General features: G+C 48.2%; 1 protein-coding gene across 3 annotated transcripts in view; it reads left to right on the forward strand.

The window, feature by feature from the left end:
- The window catches only part of GART (phosphoribosylglycinamide formyltransferase, phosphoribosylglycinamide synthetase, phosphoribosylaminoimidazole synthetase), a 1,418,226-nt gene that overhangs the window by 430,411 nt on the left and 967,431 nt on the right, over positions 1–20,384 (forward strand). For all 3 annotated transcript variants that reach the window (XM_069636266.1, XM_069636265.1, XM_069636267.1), the window contains exon 7: positions 34–159. In XM_069636266.1, the coding sequence (XP_069492367.1) occupies positions 34–159 (126 nt within the window). The remainder of the gene's footprint in view (positions 1–33; positions 160–20,384) is intronic.

Below are 20,384 nucleotides of genomic sequence, written 5' to 3' on the forward strand. Positions count from 1 at the left end.
GAACTAATGCATTGTTGATTTCTTGTGTTTCAGTGCTTGTGCTTCAGTGATGGTGTTACTGTGGCCCCTATGCCTCCAGCCCAAGACCATAAGCGATTGATGGATGGTGATCAGGGCCCAAACACTGGGGGAATGGGAGCTTACTGTCCTGCACCCCAAGTGAGTATTTCTACATGTTTGTTTTCTATTATGTCTCATTAAATTTACCAGTTTGTGAGGTTGTTGATCATTTGAAAAGTGCCCCCATATAGGAAATAAACCTATATTTTTAATGGACCAACTACTCTCCCAGAAAAAAACTTCATTCCCTTTCAGAAGCAGCTGGGTCACCATGAAAACAAGTCTTAATGTGCAACTGCGTAGAGTGTTGTGGCCATCTTGCACGTGCCATTTACCCATAACCTGATCACTAAGCCTCAACTAGACCCTCTCTTGATAGTGAATAGTGGTCTTGGATTAACTTCAAATCGTCTCTACCAGAAAAAATCTGCTCCCAACCCCCAACGCCCCAGCATTCAATGTTCTGTTGGGTGTTTGTTTTTGGTGTACTACTTCATTGCACTTGTTAAGATGCATTGTCGGACCCTGCACTGGGGCAGGATATTAAGAGGCCATCCAAATCTATGAACCAGCGTGGACAAAGCAGTAAGACAGACTTCAGAAAATATGGGGGTGGTGTAGTAGTACAGTTTCTCCAGCATGGGGTCTGGCATGGATTCACATGCTCATGAATATTCCCCGTCAGGCTGGGAATCCTCGGTAAAGAAAAAATCAGTATCAGTTTCGTTTCTGATCAGTCTTTCTTAGTAGTAACCAATCACTGATCTCTGGGTCATACTGCCCTCTCCCTAAGCCCCGCCTCTGGCAGCCATCCTCAGATTTTTACCGCACGCTCAAGTGTTGGGAGTCCTCGTGTTAAGCTCTTGAGTTTTTTACTGCGTTTTCACGTTTTTTCAGGAGAATATCTCATTTTTTCGGTTTAATCGAGACTCAAGCTCCACCGTTTCCACTTCCGATAACAGGGACCCGTTTCGGAATTCTTCTACGCCCCTCAAGGGTCAAGTTTTCATCGAGTTTACACTTCTTGGAGGATTCCGGAAGATCTGCGGCCTACCTCAACGGACATGGCCCAGGACAAAGGGAGCTCGACGCCCGGATCCAAGCTGTTCAGGAACTACCCTGGATGCGGATTATATAACGTTTTCAAGGAGGACGAGCATTCGCGATGTCTCTACTGCCTCCATGGGGACAAGACGCACGTGGAGAAGGACTGTGCGTTCTGCAAGAACCTTTCGGAACGGACCAAACAAGATCGTCGTTCCCACTTCGCCACCTGGCTGGAGAAGGGCACAGCAAGTGAGAAGGCGAAGAAGTAGTCTGAGCGGGCTTCTAAGACCTTTGAGGGCGCCCCGGCGACGGGGGCCCAACAGAAGGCCAATCACTGCGAGTCCGCGGGCTCTGGGAGCGCCGAAAGGTCGGGCTCTTCGGTTGCCAAGCAGGGCGCTACTTCCCCGGCCGTTCGACCACGAGCTAGCGCTCTGGTTCGGAGAAGAAGCCCAAGAACCCGGGTAGGCCGCTGGAGCGGACCCGGTCGATCTCGAAGGGGGAGCGAGGCGTGGACCCTCCCCCCAAGGCGAAGGCCCAGGACGCACCTAAGGTGGTGAGGGCCTTGATCCACCCGGCTAAGGCCTCTACCGAAATGGTCGCTGCGACCCTGGCGGAGCCGGCTGAGACTACGCCAATGGAAACGGCCTCTAGGCCGAGAGTATCCCTGCCGCCGCGGAGGGAATCCTCTTTCCAGCCCATCGCTAAGACCCCCGTGAAGCCCCCGACTGAAAAAGGGGGGTGGGGGCAGTGGCTGTTACAGACTCGGAATCAGCCTCTGAGGAGGAACTGGTGGAGACCGAGAAGGGCAGGGCCTCAACGAAAGGTCCATAGTCCTCAACGAGAGGTTCATAAACCTCAACGAGAGGTTCGAGAAGGTTCGATCCCAGGGGACGGTCCCTGCTGACGTGATCGAAGATAGTGACGAGGACGACGAGCAGGGCCCAGTGGAGCGGCCACCCCGTCCGTCGCAGCCATTGCCCGAGCCCCAGGGTAGCTCGGCGGCCATTTTGTTGGCAATCCAATCCTTATGTACCGAGATAAGGATGAGATTACCACGCACCCCGATGGAGGAGCCAGAACCAGGCCCATCGGGAAGCAACAAGCAGAGGAGAGTCCACCCCATTCCGCCCTTTGTGCCTGCAAGACCGGTGGACCCTTATCCCCCTCGCCGGGAGAGGATACGGCGACGGACGATGACGGTGGCGATGACAGCAGACATCCCGTCGTCACCCCCCCTGCGGGCATCCCCAGCCGACGAGGTTGGCTCTTTCCACGCCATGATAACCAGGGCATCCAAGCTCTTCCAGCTCTTCCCTGAAGAACAGAAAAAGGAGGGGTTTCTGTACCAACGACGGGAGGCTAAGAGGAAGACGGTCTTCGCGGTGCCTTTACTCGACGATATCTGGGACGAGGGGCTTGCTGTCCTCAAGAACCCTGCCACAACACCCGCCAAGAGGGACAGGTACGAGAAGAAGTACCGAGTCCCTGATGCTGCCCCCTTGTGCCTCAGGCCCCAGCCCACGCCGGACTCGGTCGTCTCGGCAGCGGCTAAGAAGAAGGCAGCGGGCGCGGCGGCTTCAACTTCCACTTCCCTGCCGGACAGCGAGGGTAAGAAGTTGGACTCTATGGGACGACGAGTCATCTCGTTGGCGGCGACGATGATTAAGGCGGCCAATGCCTTAGCGATCGTGGCCCGCTACGACATGGAGCTCTGGTTCAAGATCGTTCCCCTGCTAGATTTCCTGCCTGATGACAAAAGGGCGGAGGCCCTAGAAATTCTGCAGGAGGGCAAGGTGGCGTCGGATCACGCCATTACGGTGGCAACGGACATTGCCGATACCGGATTTCGCCTACTGGGCAACGGAATTTGCCTCAGACGACGAGGATGGCTCAAGGCGACAGACTTTCGCCAGGACTTCCAGACCAGAGTGTTGGACATGCCGTTCGACGGCAACAACCTCTTTGGTAAGGCGGTGGATGAGTCTCTACAGGCCATCAAGACCGACTCGGAGACGGCCCGGGCCCTTGGGGCGCTTCAGCAGCGACGGCCCTTTCGGAGCCCTGGAGGCAGACAGGGTGCCTCCAAAGGATCCAGCGGTGGCTCATCCACCTACCGACAGGCGGGCCTCTCCTCTTCCCAGGAGGCCTACAGAGGTCGCGGCAAGCAAGGGGGTTCCCGCCGTCGACGCCAAGGAGGCCAAGGCGGCAAGGCCGCTTCCAATCAAGACTGACCCGGCCGGGTTGTCAGGCCCCCACCGAAGCACCCCAGTGGGAGGCCGACTGATGAAGTTCGTCATGGTGTGGGAGTCCATCTCCACCGATCGTTGGGTGTTGGACACCCTGGCCAACGGGCACTCGCTGGAATTCCTCCCGTGGCCAGGAAGGAGAATCACGTCCCTCAACTGCTGTTGGAGGTAAAGGCGATGCTCAAGAAAGGTGCCATCGAGCTCGTCCCCAGGAGGCTCCGGTGCTCCGGAGTATACTCAAGGTACTTCCTTGTCAGAAAGAAGACAGGTGGTTGGCGCCCCATCCTGGACCTGCGTCGGTTAAACAAATACATCAAGGCGCAGAAATTCAGGATGGTCACCCTCCAGCACGTACTGGGACAGCTGGAGGAAGGCGACTTCCTATCGTCGTCGGACCTGCAGGATGCTTACTTCCACATCCCCATTCTAAAAAGGCACAGGAAGTTCCTCAGGTTCGTGCCACGAGTGGGAACTGCGCCAGGATCAAGTGGATCGACTCTTCCAACGATGGGGCAAACCCCAGATCAATCTGTTCGCGACGGCGACGAACTCCAAGTGCCAGAGGTTCGCCAGCAGGTTCCCACAGCCGAGGAGCATGGGCGATGCTTTCTCGTTCCCTTGGGACGGCCTGTTTCTATGCGCGTTTCCTCCATTGCCGTTGCTGCTCCGCCTCATCAGCCAGCTCAAGAAGTCCAGGTGGAGGATGATCGTCGTCGCACCGGCGTGGCCGAGGCAGGTCTGGTTCCCGGACCTTCTGGACTTGTCAACGTCCCCGCCAGTCAGGCTGCCGGCGGACGCGTATCTTCTCTCCAGAGAAGGAGGCGCCATTCTACACCACGACCCACAGTCGCTGAACTTGCAGGCCTGGCACCTGCAGCACTAGAGTCTGGAGGGTACGATATCCCGGCTGATTGCAGAGAGGTTCTTGCAAAGGCCAGGGTGTCCTCAACTCTCAAGTGTTACGGTCATAAATGGAAGAGGTTCTCTGTCTGGTGCTGTGCACAGAAGATTAACCCTCTGCGGATTACGGCCCCTCAAGTGCTGCCGTACCTACTGTCGCTGACCAAAGCTGGACTGGCTCACGCCTCCATAAAAATACATCTGGCTGCCATCTACCGATATACCAGCACTACGGGATGGGCGTCCTTGTGGTCTCTTCGCCTGGTAAAGGAATTTATGAAGGGACTATTCTGATCATTCCCGTCGGTGAAGGCCCCTGCCCCGGCGTGGGAGCTTAATGTGGTGCTGACCAGGCTCATGGGAGTCCCATTCGAGCCTATGCCTTCGGCGCCTTTGAAGTTCCTGTCATGGAAGACAGCGTTCCTCGTGGCCATCACCTCTGCACGACGAGTGGGAGAGATTCAGGCCCTATCTTGCAAGCCTCCATACTTGACTTTTCATGACACAAGGGTAGTGCTTAGGACGCACCCCTCCTTCATGCCCAAGGTGCCGTCGGACTTGCACCTCAACGAGCCCTTGGAGTTACCAGTTTTCTTCCCGTCACCTTCGACGCCGCCGAGAGGACTTTGCACTCGCTGGATGTAGCTAGAGCGCTGAATTTCTACGTGGACCGCACGAAGAGTTTTCGGAAGACGTCACAACTATTTGTGAACTTTGGGTCTGTGAATCAAGGGAATGCTCTCTCGAAGACTTCCATTTCCAGATGGCTCTCCGGCTGCATCATGCATTGTCAGCGGTTGGCAAACCGACCGCTGCCCGGTCGTCCGAGAGCCCATTCGACCTGAGCGATCGCTGCTACCACGGCGGTCCTGTCTGTTGTGCCCCTGCTGGACATCTGCAGGGCTGCTACGTGGAGGTCAACGCACACCTTCACAAGATTCTACTGCGTCGATCGGGACTCCAGGGAGGAGTCCAGGGTCGGCCAAGCAGTGCTGCGCAACCTGTTTGCTTAAGGTGAGCCTGGTGAGGAGGTAAGAGATGCTTAATGTTGAGTTGTTGTATTGCTTAATGTTGAGCCTGTTGCCTCCTCCCGTGGTTGTGCATGTGTATACTGCTATGTATCCTTGTATTCATGAGCATGTGAATCCATGCCAGACCCCATGCTGGAGAAGGAACAAGTTACTTACCTGTAACTGTTGTTCTCCAGCATGGGTCTGGAATGGATTCACATGCAAACCCTCCCACCTACCCCTCTGCGGCTCTTCACTTGGTCATACTGCCACTTGGCGAGCTACCAAATCTGAGGATGGCTGCCAGAGGCGGGGCTTAGGGAGAGGGCAGTCATTGGCTGGGGGCAGTATGACCCAGAGATCAGTGATTGGTTACTACTAAGAAAGACAGATCAGAAACGAAACTGATACTGATTTTTTTCTTTACCGAGGATTCACAGCCTGACGTCGGGGAATATTCATGAGCATGTGAATCCATGCCAGACCCATGCTGGAGAACAACAGTTACAGGTAAGTAACTTGTTCCTAACCCAACATAGAGCACTAACTCAAATAACACTGGTGTGCAAAAATACTATTCAGGTAGTTTTTTAAATCTCTGAGCAGTGGGACAGCGTCGGCTGCCTGACCCTGCCAATACTAGTGTTGGGTCCGTCTGAAGCTGTTGAAGGTAGCCTACCAGGGTACTTGCCAGAGCCAGGCCTGCCCCAGATGCATGGAGAGGTAGTTGGGAGTGCCCCAGTCTGTGCACGTTCAGTTAGGCTCATGTAGAAGGGACAAAGTACTGCTTCTGCACAAGTTGGCCAGAGTTTCTTTCCCTTGTAGGACGACAAACTACCAGAAGGGAGTGCAGCAGAGACCAGATTACAGAGCTTGCCTGGGAGCGCGACTCAATGACGAGCGGGAAGGCAGTGGAATGTTGTCAGACCGGCACCCCAGATGCTCAATCAAACACTGATATAAACTCTTATTTACCTTAATTTTAGCGGGCTGCCATTGTGGAAAGCCGGCAAACAGCATATGAAAAGGGGGTGGGGCTCACAACTGGTTTTATGTTCTCAAATGCATGAAACCCAGCCCTGGCAGAAAGGGAAGTCCGCAATTAGCCCAGGGAACCAGCTTGCATGGAGGACCAATCAGAGGGTGGGGTGAACGTTATGGAAGTGTGGATTTCTCGGGTGAGGTCAGTTTTGGGGTAGATTTTCCTTTTTATGCATAATCTCCTCGCCATGCGAGTCCCCCAGCACTTTTTGCTGGACTTATGGATTTTTCTGTCTGTTCCCGAGTGGGAACCTTTTTGCACACTCACTCATTCTTTTACCCTATCTTTTGGGATGCTTTGTATTTCTTTTTATTCACTTTTCTTGGAGTTGTACTTTCCTCCAAGGTTCATGGCATCTGTCTTTTGACTTTTGCATCACACAGCACTCTTTGCGGTGTTGCTGGGAGCCCTTTGTGTTTCCCTTTGTAATTTCTGTTACAGGGGAATATTTTTATCCTTTCTGTCTTTCATATTGTGAGATCAGCACACCCCACTTTATGTTGAGTGCTGAGGGGTTAAACAGTAGCTCCTGTATCTTTTAGGTTACAGTGACAGGCAAAACTGAATGGCTGGTGTCAGTGGTTTTATCCTACCTACATTTGTGGCATTTTTACTTCCAGGCTGTACTTGACAGCTGCCGTAATGCACAGGAGGGTCACCATTGACCCAAAATGGTGGCTTTATTATTTTTCTTTTTTTTTTGTTGCCATTTCTTTTTTACTTGTCCCTTCTTGGTCCTTCTGCCGTGCTGGGTGGGGGAGGTCCTGGTTTGACAGTTTTCTTCAGCGATAATCCTTTGTGAAGCCCAAGGCTCCTGCGTGTCTGTGGACAGGAAACGGGGGAGGAGTCTGAACCTCCGCTGTAATTTGTCTTCTGGTGTTCCTGCCTGGACCAGTTCGTGTGGGGCTGGCTGTTCTAGATGGACAGCCACCACCAAGAGTTTGAATGGTGCATGCGTGCTGATTGGCTGGGTTCCTGGATAAAAGGCATGGATCCTGAAGCTGATGACAAGCTGACCACTGGAACAGAATCGACGAAGAGAAAATGTCTGTAGCCACTTCCAGACGACCGGAGATGCTTTGAGTAATCGCTGCTGGGCCAACCCCTTCTTCCAAGCATCAGGCGAACTCCGAAGAGGAGGAATCAGTCTAGAGACCACCTGCATTCCGAGCCATCCCACGACAAGCTGTGACCTTAACAGGCTGCAAACCACTAATACCTGTGCTCTCTGAGCAGTGCATCATTTTCCAAAGATCGAATCCTCCTGAAACCTTGGACTCCTTCTGGTCCTCCAGAGGCAAGATTCCACACCTTGAAGTCCCCTCACCAGAGTGCAGGACTGAGAAAGCGAGACAAATCGACAAGGCAGTAATCGTTCTTCACTGGTTCTTCCCAAAAGGGGCCAAAAACGCAGAACTGCGATTAATCCTTTGCTGCAAGCCTTTTCACTCGACTGCTGCTGCAAGATCCACTCCAGTGTCCCTTATTCAGTCTGCCTAACCAAGAACCTGGTGACCGGGTCTCCTGCTGCTGCATCGTGGAAGCTTTGTGCTGCAACTTCTTCAATGCTTAGGTAATGTGAGACTCTTGGTAGATTTTACCTAGAGTTGTTTTGCTGCTCCTTTGTTGCTGGAGTGCTGATTCGTGTGTTTGACAGTTCGCCCATACATGTTCGCCCAGGCATAATGCTTGTGAGCCTACATGGAGACTTCTCCAGAGTCCCCAACCTTTTTTCCAACAAAGACTAGGGATGAACTTCTAAAGCGTTAGGCCTCTGTGAAAGTATTGCAAAGTATTTGTTTACCGTGTGTTGGTTTTGTTTCATTTATCTTGACTGAAAGTTATTGCAAAAGTATTTTACACACCTTTTGAATTGCATACTGCCATTCTAAAAAGTATTACAAAGTGGTTTACTTACTGTGAATAATGCATTGGTTTTCCTAAAGTTACATATGGTTTGTTATAGTACTTAACGTTTTGCTTTACCATAGTGTGTGTATGTATAAAACAAACCATTATTTTGCTGTAACTTTAGTCTGTCTCTCTTTGGGCCTATGTGCATACTCTTAAGTACTTTGTACCAACTAAAGCCCTGTCTTCCCTCCTAAGATAAGCCTGACTGCTCAGCCATTGCTACCAACATACTTGCGTTGTTCAGGCCTATACAAGGAGTTCAAGCCCTGTGTCCCAAATGCGAGTCCTACTTAAGGTGGAATTTTGTAAAACTCCCTAACCGATGCTACGCCGGTGTGATTGATGTAGAGTTGGATACTCTGACTCTTGGGCTACCTGTGCCCAGAAAAAACATCCACTAGGGTCTATTTTAACAAAGTCTGTGTACCTTAGCTAATCAATTCTATCGTGGAAAACAATAAGTAGGAGGCTCTTAAAGTAGAAAATGTAAAGAACTGTGTAAAGCAAAGAACCTCCGCTGTAATGGAAACGAGAATGATTTCATTCAAACACTGTTGGAATTACGAGAGTTTGTTCAGTAGGCCTGTCCCTCCTACACCTAATATTGATTTATATGAAGATGTGGGTGAGAACCCTTGACTTGGAGGATGCTGATAAAGATGTAGAGCTGGGAGAGCTTCTAGTACCAAGTACTAGGCCATCTCCAGTACACCCACCCCCAATGCCTGATTTTCCCTCCACCAAGGCTTCTGAAGTACGTTTGGAAATTGAGAAAATGAAAATTCAGCAGGAGTAAGAAAACTTGATCTCCAAGCGAAAAAGAAATGAAAATATATTTTTTATTTTATTGGTTTAAATTCAAACCTTTAAAATGTTACACAAACAAAACAACAATTAAAACATTAATATTGTGCCCCAGCTATCCTCCTCCCTCCTCCCTTCTCACATCCCATGTCATGTAATTCCAGAGGACCTCGCCTGATCAAGGTTTTCGCGTTACTGAATCGTCCTTAAATTCACTTGACATCTTAGCTAGGGGCCGTTCAATTGCATTTTTTAGTCTCTCTTCAATTACGGCCAAAAAAGTAGTCAGGGGCATAATTAATTTCATGTCCAAACCATTCCAGATTCTCTGCCACCATTCCTCCGCGCACACCGACTGATGGTCATCATACCACTGGCCCAGATGTATAGATCTTTCATCCTTTAGTTCCGGACAGAAAAGCAGGAGGTGCTTGAGGGATTCCAGCTCATTGTTGCAAAAGCGACAAGTGAAATTTAGTCCTACATTACAAGCCCAATGGCTAGTCCGCTCCTTAGTTTTAATCGCATTTTGCCGGAATAACATGAAAAGTCTGCTGGCTTTCGAATTTGGGAAGCGATTCAGATATTTTTGTAGCACATTGTAGCCTCTTGCTTCGGCAGGAGCGTCTTTCATCGCGCTAGCAGATTCGCGCTCACTATATGTACTAATCCAATCGGCATGTCAAATCATCACTTTAGCTGCCGTAGGATTTGAGTGGAGAGTTTCCAAACTGATATTCATTTTTAAGAGGTCTTCACATCGTTTCACCCATTGAGATAGAATTTCTGGGCCTCTAGCTGACGCATTGTGGAAGATCTTGAATTGGAAGATTCCCTCCTCGGCTCTGGATTTCCGAAACAAGGCTAGTTGGTTCCAGCAGATCCGGGCATGCAGCGAAACTAGGGCAGGTTCATACCTTATACAGGCTGTAGAAATTCCGATTGGTAAGCTTAATGCCTTGATCCAGAACGTGTGTTCCAGTAAAGCCCAATGGGTCGACGGGCATCCAAAGGTGTTTTTCGCACCGTAGGTCAGTATCGGGACCACTTTCTGTTCGTAAAAGTTTCACAGCAGCTGCATTGAAAAACGCCCGAATTTTCTGTGTATCACAAGACCCTGACTTGCCAGCTGGCCGCATTTCCTCTTGGATTCAGCTACCCAAGTCTCATCACAGATACTAGAGTTCAGAATCATACCCAGGTACTTTACGCTTTTTGAAATACGTAGTTGATCTTGATCTAATGACCACACGTATTTTGAGACCCTTGACTTTTGGCTTGTTCTTAAGTTCTCAAACACCAGTATATCAGTCTTTGCTGTGTTTAACTTCAGATTGTTCATGCTCACATTTTGCATTGCCTCAAGTTTGCGTTGAAGGCCTATCGGGGTTAGATCTAAGATTACCAACTCGTCGGCTTACAACAACTAACTTAACTGCGATGAGTTGAGCTTAGGTGGAAGAGCCCTCACAGATTGAATCGCTTCACCGATGTCGGAAATGAAAAGACTAAGAATTGCAGCTGCCAACGGGCATCCCTGTTTCACCCCTTTGAGCGTCTTAATTTGAGCTGACAGCGAACCTGATTGATCTAGTCGAATAGCAATTGAAGTGTCTGTGTGAAGTTCTTTAATTGCCGCAAGTAAATCTGCCGGACAACCCCACACTTCCATTTTTTGCCACAACGCTTCCCGATCAATCATGTCAAATGCCACAGAAAAGTCGACAAAGGCAAGATACACTTTTGTGTTAGCTCGCAGAGCTTCCATTTTCAGTAGGTTTAGGACAAGCAGGTTCAGGGAAGACCCAACAAATTTCACGAAACCCGCTTGTCTTTCGTTCACTCTTTTAGCAGTTCTGGCCCAGTTGAACAATTTTGTTTGCAGCAAAGACGTGTAAATCTTACCCAGTACATCAAGCAGAGCCACTGGACGATAGTTTTTCGGTGAAGATCGGTTTCCTTTCTTGAAAATTGGCACTATTATCCCTGTCTTCCATGAGGTTGGCACTTGTTTTTTGCGAGTTGATTCTTGCAAAAAGATCAGAACACAGGTCAGCCCAAAGATCAGGAAACTGTTTGATCATGAAATTCGACAAACCGTGGCGACCCGGCGCCCTAGAATTTTTTGCTCTCATGATTACCTCTCGGATGTCATCCCTTGTAGTGTAAATTTCCATGATGCTAGGCTGGATGTTGCCAAGTTCGGAGCAAGATTTTTGTGATATAGCGCAGTGAAATGATGCACCCACTGAGTTTCTGGAACCAGGCATACTTGCAATGCCTCTTGCGGTGTTTCCATGCAATTAATGGTTCGCCAGAACTCACCACTGTTCTTATTTGTTAGGGCCTCCGCATCATTCTGGTGTAGTACAAATTGATGGCTTTTAATCCAATTTTTATAGGACTGTTTGCTTTGTTTCTTGCCGTTATTTCTTCCTTTGGTCCTTGATTATTTTTCCAGTTTTCAGCTCTCATAGTTCTTTTGCGCTGCATCACCATTAGATCGAAACAGTGTTTTTTCTGAAATGAGCAGTTTTTCATTCCATTGTTTTTGGCTTTAAATTGCGAATATAGGCGCATATTCAATCTCCTCCGGTGTCGACTTAAATTGGGAGCATATATTGGCCACCTCATGTTCCTCCAGTCTTACACGTAGGCGATTTGATTCCACCCGAACATTTGTGCCGTATTTTTTGCTTTGCACGCCTCTTATATCTTGAAATTTTAATACCAGAATTTCATGGTCACTGTTGACCATTGCAAGAATATTCATGGTCTTTATCCTTGCATGCATCGTATCAGAGGCAAAGATATAGTCGATGACCAAGCTTTGGCTTTCACGCTGCCACGTAGGCTTCGCCGGACTGTCTCCTTGGGTACAGCCGTTTAACATTGATAGACCTCTTGCATTCAGTTCTTCTGACCAGGTTTTAGCTAATTGACCTTTGGCGACACTCTGTGGTTTGAAAAAGTCAATATTTAGATCACCACAGACTATCAAGCCACTTCCACTGATTGACTCTAGCAGGTTATCAATTATTGAGGTAACCTGATCAATGAATGAATATGTCCCGGTCCATCGATGGTTCCAATATAAGTTGATTATGTGGATCGCATCGTACACTTTCGGTGTACCAATGATTTTTCTTATCTCACAAACTTGAATGTAGGGCGTATAGTTCTTAGAATTTAGCAACTGGTAGCCTGAGGACCCTTTGATCATCGTTAAGAGCCCTGCTAACGGCCGCCCCTTTTCGGCTTTAATGACTAAATTCAAAGCACATTCAAATTCAGAGATCACTGGCAAATCACACATCCAAGTTTCTTGAAGACAGATCAGTTGTAAATCGTGTAGCCAGTTGTTATTTCGGAGATGTATGAAGCTGCGCATGTTCCATGAAGCAAAGGAACATTCCTGAACCGCGCTGGACTTCGAGCATTAGCTGTGAGAGTTAGCATTCAAGGCCAAGGCCAACCAATTCCATTCTTGCGTAGGTTCGTGTTCCATTAGGCTACTTGTTTTCGTTGCAGCAGACTTGTCGGCTGGACCACCATTGTTTATGGTAATTTTAATCTTCGCCATTGGACTGGTTCTAGGTGACTCCACCTGCTCAACAGCAACTACACTTTGAGGTGTGAGTGCGGATTGTCGAACTTTAAGGGCTGGTCCAATCTGACCAAACTGTTCCTGCTGATTCTGTTCGATTACTTTAGTTTTTTGCGAGATCTCCAGAGACGATGACTTACCCTTTTGAGTAAGCCATGCTTCGCCTACTCCCTCTTTCCTCTCCACTTTTTTACACCTTTCAGGTTCCATTACGTTGTAAGTATCGAATCCCAACGATAACAACTCTTCATCTGCATCTAGGATTGCGTTCGCAATTATATTGGAGTTTACGTGCAGAATCACCTTATCCGTACACAAATCGTCCGGGAATTCGACAATTTTCAAGTCTTTTGAATCGAGAGATCGGAGCCGAGGTATATGATGGAGCAGTCTTAACACGTTTGTTCTATTCAAGATTACTTTGTCACCGCCTGCCAGCCTCTCCAGCATTAGTTTAATCAAGGGAGTCGGTTCCAAGGTTCGGGCTGTTTCCTGCCGGTTCCTTGTCTTCTGATATTTTACTAACGTTTCCACTTGATTGTGGTCAAATTTCTGGGGCGTAGATAGAACGGCAGCCGAAGCTGCCACCGCAGGCGCTTCATTTCCTTTTACAAAGTTCACCCCGTTCAAAAGACGTTGACGTGGTCCACCAACAGCCTGGTGCCTCGTCTGCATGCTTGGCCTTTCTTTCCCATTTTGCTTGTAACGTAATGAACTCTGGGCTCCTAGGCTCTGGGCCCCCATCCCTTACTTCTACATCAAGAGTCACCAACTCGCATAACCTCTCTTTGATCTCTCGTGTTGTATTAGTTGGTGAAACCTGGATCTTTTGTGGTATACTCTGTTTGGGGTTTAAGGGATCTGTTTCCAAGTTCTTAGGCTCACTGAACGCTTTTGAGTTCATTGGCAGTAGAGCAACTTTTTGAGTGCATGGAGCTGCGAGAGGGGCTTTCACAAGTTCAGCAGCCACTTGCGCAGGGTCTTCATAGGTTGATAGTTCCATTAACTCTTCATGAATTGACAATTCCTCCTCGTTTAGCAGAGCTTCCGCAAGTTTCATGTTAGTTCCCACTGTTTCTGGTTGGGCCACTTTGTTCTCTTTGATTGCGTCTGCTAATTTCAGACTGGTAGTGATTGCTTTATCTAAAAGCTGCAACATATTGATGTTGCAAAGGAATTTACGAGCTCCTTTTAGTTGAGATTTTTTACGGGCTGGCAAGTTCTTTTGCTTTTTCATTTGGGGGGGATTTTTTTTTTTAGCATCCACATTTGATTTAGTTTGAGCTTCAGCATCTAGACTTCCAAAGATAGAAAATAGGCCTGCAGAGTTTGTGATAACGGGCACCTCCTTCATACCAGCTGCCTGATCCACCACTTTCACTGGGGGAGATGAGCCAGATGCCTTTTGAGAGTCCATTAAAGCTGGATTTAGTGCATTTTTGGCTTGCAGAAATGCTGTATTAAACAACATTTCCAGTAAATTGGGCTGCCCATCACTTTTACTCTGTATCTCACTGAGGTTGTCCTCGATTACTACCAGCGGAGAGGCGACCTTAGGCCCTAGATTGAGTGAGTCATTCCCTTCCGCTACAAGACTTTCCGATAGCATGATGGGCTGGAGAGTCTGTTTCAGGGGTTGAACTGGCTGCAATTGGCAGGCAGCCTTCTTGGCTAACTTGACGGTGTTGGATGGAACTTTTACGAAAGATGATTGTTCTTTGGTTACCATATTTTTCATGTTGCCAACATTACCCAGCTCCTCATCTCTTTGATCTGTATGTGATTTACGAAAAAAAGAGGGCTTCTTTCGCAACCTCTGCGAACAGTTTATCCATCGTGCCATTCCGTTTTGCATCGTTGGCTGATTCTATGCCCGCCAATATTTTATGATTCACTTCTTCTTGTTTGGTCTTTTGTGCGCCATGCACTACTTCCAGGTGCATCAATTTTGAGTTCATCATAGCCAGTAAAGTTGCAACATCCTTCACATTTTCATTTAGGGTTTCATACAGCTTGGTGAAAGGTGTAAGAGAGATTGCCATTGCAGATGTTAGGGCTATTAGAAGGTCATTTGAAGGCACGTGTACATATGGGGCAGGGCACCCCGTTCCAGCTTTCCCCGTGGCTCACGTGCGGCTCGTACAGACCGTGCCCGTTCTCTCTGAATTTTTGGAAATGGACTCTCGACGAGCGAAGAGTCCCTTGTAGTGGGGTCATCTGACGAGTCCTCACAATTTGAGGATTGACTTAGTTGGATTTGATTTCTCATCCTAGGATCGCGCGCTACATTAATGTGGGAAGGCAATCTTTTCTGGGAGTCAGCAACTTGCCCTCTTGTGACTGTACTGACCCGTCCGAAGATCCAATCTCTTGTGACTTAAGTCTTTTGTAGTTGCCAGATCCCCATATATCTCGATTTACATCAGTAATATTAACACAGTGCCTTTTCTGGGGTGCTTTATGCATCGAATCCTGCACCGGGGTAGACACAGCTATCTGTTTACATCAGCGGGATTTGTTTAAATTGTTCAGATTTTGTAATACAGAAGACACCACCTCTAAAGAGTTTCTTTTGTCAATATAGGGTGGACCTTCACCGACATCCCTCTGCTCACATTCGCTTTGTAATGCTGTGTTAAAGATGGGTGCTTTGAAGTGTGGATCCATTAAGTATGCCTCAGGGGTAGGGGTGTTCAGTGTGGATGCAGGAGCTTCACATTGATCAACACTTAAAGTTCCGGTCAAGATCGCGTTTCCACCCCTGGGAGAAACAAGAAGTACACTTACTTCTAAATCATCTTCAGATCCAACATTGCATCTTCCACCAGACACGGCTTTCGGCCGCCACGCCGACCCAGAGAGGGCGAGCGAGCAGCTGACTAGACGCGCCTCGGCTAAGTCTAACAGACGCTGCGCGGCTTCCGAGGCTTCTGAGGCAACGGCGTGCTCGCACTCGGACGCCGCACTAACAACCCGGCCCCGCCCACCAGTGTCATCAGAAGCGGGCGCGGCCAGCATCCACGTTTCCTGTGGCAGCTCCGCAGCAGCCTCCGTGCAACCCGGAGCCACGGCCACCACGACCGCCGCTCCACCCCCACACGACCCCGGGACAGCGGCTGCCCCGGCCTCGCCAGCCGGTAAGTCGGGATCAGTTATGTTGGCAGGCTTGTTGATTGTATTTGTGTCGGGGACTGAATCATATCCTCAGCTTGCTGAATAATGATGGGAGAAGGGGGTGGGGGCAACGATGTAGTTGAAGGGGGCGTTTCTGGGTGAACGGTAGGCACTAATGCGACAGGAGTAGGAGCCAGGCACTCCTCAGTTCGCAAAAGTTCAAAAACATCATCTACGATCACTACAGTTGGTTCTTCGGATATTCCTGTGTTTTCAGACACTGATCCGCATGAAAAATATTGGCTCACCTATTGACGCGATTGTTTTGCAGGCAGATCATCTAAATTGGCCATACGTTTTACTTGGGCTCTGGTCCTTGAAATTAGATTGGATGGATCCATCATCTGCTGAGCGCGGCAGGGCAAGCGCCTTGCGCCACTCGCCAAACAGTGTAGTCCTCAGCCCTTTGATCCTCAGTGCCTCAGAAAATATATTATGAGTTAGCCATGAGAAAATGGTCTCTTCTCTTCTCTTAACTTTCAGGGTCTTCTCTGTCTGATGCCTCTAGGATCAACAAACCCAAACTGCCTAAAGACTTTGTGAGTCAGTATGATGTGATGACTATTATTGATATTATTGACTGGCTGAAATCATTTGAACTTGCCTGTGAAATGCAAAATGTGTGTGAGTGAGCAAGTACCATGGATTATTTCTAGGCTTCCTCAGAATGGCTGTGATGTGGTTTTGGAAATGAATACTGAAGACAGAAAAAACTATAAACTGCTGAGACAAGCTCTCCTAACTAGGTATGTGAAGACTCCCTCCCAATATCTTAAAAACATTTAGAGACTGGGAGAAGAAAGATGGTGTTGTGGACCACCTCAGTGTGTGAATGCCTGAAAAACTTAGATAGGTGTATTGAAGGTCATAAGGTGAATACTACTTTTTTTTTTTTACCAACTTTATTTATTCAAGAGCATAAATTACAGATGTGCACGCGTTGAAAGTAATAAACAATGGACTTGCCCATGTCCTCCCCTTTGCTCGCTTCAGTCTTTAAGGTCCGATTGCTCATGAGTTTTACTTATTAGAACTCTGCCCCCCCCCAACAGAACCTCAATACATATGGGTGGAATATCTTCCTGTATTTTCTTAGATGTTCTCCAATGTGAGTCGCCCTTGCAGACCAAAGTTCGCACTTTCAAATAACTGGAATTCTGCGGAGTAATTTAGGCTTGAAAAACATCTGTTCCCTGTCATCTGTGAATCCATGTAATGGCATCCAGGTGTTCAGTTACTTAGCATAGGAATCATGAGCTAATGCCGTCACTTTTTCCATGGCCATCACCCCCATAGTCTCGCCAGGGTGATTCTAGCTCCGCTCAGCATGTGAGTGATGAGGCTGGCTTTAGCCCCCGAGCTTGCATAGCAGCCCCCAACCATTTCCCCAAGTGGAACTACCACCGGGTCCCAAGGTATATGAAGGTGAGTACTTCTAATGGCATAAGGAATCTCTTCTTCCTGCTCCAGGACCTCAGAATGTATGCAGGAACACTGGCTGAGTCCACCAATCATATCACATGCAGAATTGGAAAATTGGGGAGGGCTGTCCAATAGGAATAGCCAGCCACCCAGTCAGAGCTGGTTTCTCTCAGGCACTCTGCAGGAAAAAGGACTCTGAGGGTTTGGTTGACCCTCCCCACTTCCTGTCCTGACAGTCACTCAAAGGCCCGGTGAAGACAAAGGAATTAGAGGAACCTCCCCCACCCAGGTAGGTAGAAGACCTAAGAAAGGACAAGCCACCTTGTTCAGTGCTTTAAGTACTGCCACCATTTAGGGTCATTGGTGACCCTTTTGTCCCCTTCCACAACCGTGATGACGGCCTGCGATAAAAGTTCACAGGAAATAATGTAAAAGGTACACTGCCACCAGCCTGAAAAGAGGGACTTGTCACAGTAACCAAAAAGTTACCGGAGAAGTGAGAAAAGGGATACAGTGTTCCTCTCAGCACTCCACATAACGTAGGGATGTGCTGATCTCATAAGAGAAAGTACAGGCAGGATAAAACGTATCCCCCTTCCTTGGTAACAGGGTGTTAACCAGTGGGGAAATAATAAACATTACTTTGAGTAACGGTGCACAGAAAGTGTTGTGTTCTACTTAAGTAGAATGAGTGAGTGTAAAAAAGTGCCCCACTCAGGAGAATCGGATACAAATCCAGGAGTCAAGCAAAAAGTGCTAGGGGACTCGTAGGTGGAGTGAATTTCACTCAAGAAGGAAACTCTACTCAAACAGGCAGTCTGTCTCCCCTAGTGAATTTCTTGCATTTTTAAAGCTGCACACAACAGCCTTAAAGTAGTAGTGCAGTGTGGTTAGGATACTTTGTATCCTTATCCTGTAACTTTGTGGTTACGATTACAATGTGTCCAGGCCGGGCTGGTGACGGTGGATATTCAACTGTGTTTAACATTTTACTTGTGCACTTATCTGTTTTACCTCATAATGCCCTAAAGAATACTGTATGTTCTAAAATGTCTGCGCCACACGTTTGTTGCCTGTCCTTTGCCCATTTGTTTCCTGCCCTGTCTTCTCTTAAATTGCCTTTGTGGAACTCTCTTTTCCAAGCAAAGCGCCTGCTTTCCCAGGCAAAGGGGTGGTCTGTGTGCGGTTTGATTGGCGACTGGGACTGTCTGGTCCCAGTCCACATCTGCTACAGAGAGTCGGTGTTGCTGGGCAATATGTTTAGTCAATGGCTTTGCATGATTGCACAGCCCCGGCCAGTTTGAATGTGCAGATCCTTACCATTGTTGGACCTGGTGTCTACTACAGTGGATACAAGGAGGACTCCTGCAGTCAATCAACTGATTATAGTTGGAGGCAAGATGACTATGAAGTGCAGATCCAATGAAAACGTTTGCAGCTGAAGCTGTGCTCCTGTCTTGATCTCAAAAAAGCCCTAAACAGTGTTTCAACTGTTGGACTGGTGCTGATAACCTGTCCCGAGCTCCTGCTCAAGCATCTGTGTCTCATGAGTCTTCAGAAGTGTCCCTGAACAACCTGGTGGAAGGACACGCTCTCTTGGATTACCTCCCTGCAGGCTTTCCGGGTGCATCCTTGGAACGCTGAACGCCAGTTCCTGCAGGTCAAGCCTCCTACATTGAAGAGCAGCTGTGCAGTGCCTCTTCTCCGTTTGTCCTATGTAGATTTCCTGTTGCCGCCTGCTCGTGGTGATTCTTGCAGAATCCGGTCTTTTTCGTGTCCTGAGGTTAATTGTCCCATGGAGGTCTGATTTTTTGTGCCAAGGGAGCCGAGCGACCCAGTCTTCAGGTTCCAGTGATTCAGTTCTGGACTGGGTACAACCAGACCCAAACGCAACACCTAACTACCTCTTTTCCAGCTTCTCCATGACCTCCCTTGACTGTCACATTGCAGTATTAAGTGGGCCCAGTGGATCTCGGAATCCATAAAGTAGTCCCTGGAAGAATTGTAGAAAGGGGTTCAGTTATACTACTATTCCTGCACTCCACCTGCCATATGGGTTACAGGTCCTCACCATATCTCTCACTAGCCTGATTAAGATTGGTGGTGGTTTTGTCAAAGAGCCCCACATCCCTTACTTAGGCCTCCCCTTGAGTAGTGGGACTGGGAGAGAAACCTTTCTGAACTTTACTTACCTTTGGGACACTTGCCTGCAACATGTGGTCTTCAGTGTACCGATTATCACAATTTAATAGTAAACCCACCTGAACAGTGTATTTTTATTACACCAGTGACTTTTGGGCACTAGCCCTCGTTCCGTATCCGGCCTGGACAGAAGTAATGGGGATCTTGTTTTCGGTTCACCTGTAGGTGTTCTCACTCTGTTGGCGTTCTGTTAGTAGGACCCCCAAAGTTGCATGTCTATATATTTGTATGATGATACCTACCTAGGGTTTTCAATTGCTTCAGCTCTATTTTAAAGGCTTAATAAATAATTGTATAGTGCTGTGTATATCTCATTGTAGCCCTAGACCACTCACACCCCTCCTAGACCACTCACACCCCTCCTTTGTCTAAGCCTTACTGCTCTTGCACTACCTTCAGTGGAGGCTGGCAACTATAGGTTGGGGCACCTCCTCCTCGCCTGAGTGGCAGGCTGCCATCTCTCACCTGAGTGACAGGCAGCACAATGCTCTGTGTGCTTTAATTGCATGGGGGACTGTTAGGCAAAATTGTATGCAGTACCTTTTGGGTGCTCTACAATAACCTTGACCTCCTGGCAATAGGGACCCAACCTTTGGTATAAGTCTGAACAACACAGGTTGGTAGTGTGGTTGAGCAGCCAGGCTTATCTCAAGAGGGGTCAATGTGAGCAGTAATGTTGTGACACAGAGTTTCACAATACAATTATCCAAATAACCACTTATACTCAAGGTTTGTTGATAAAACAATTATTCATGTATTTCACAGTCAGTTATATAAGCCTTCTTCAGAAAGGGAGCAAAACAACACTTACATATACTTCAAAACACACTTAGCTTCTCTAAATCAGATGATACCCATTGGGGATGACCCATAGACACTTCCTACACCCTCAGGTGACTTGAATAGCTAGGACACCGTGGGCATGGATTTATCACTGGTACATTTAGAGCAAAAAA

The sequence above is a fragment of the Ambystoma mexicanum genome, chromosome 7p, assembly GCF_040938575.1.
Source record: "Ambystoma mexicanum isolate Mex_15411 chromosome 7p, UKY_AmexF1_1, whole genome shotgun sequence".
NCBI lineage: Eukaryota > Metazoa > Chordata > Amphibia > Caudata > Ambystomatidae > Ambystoma > Ambystoma mexicanum.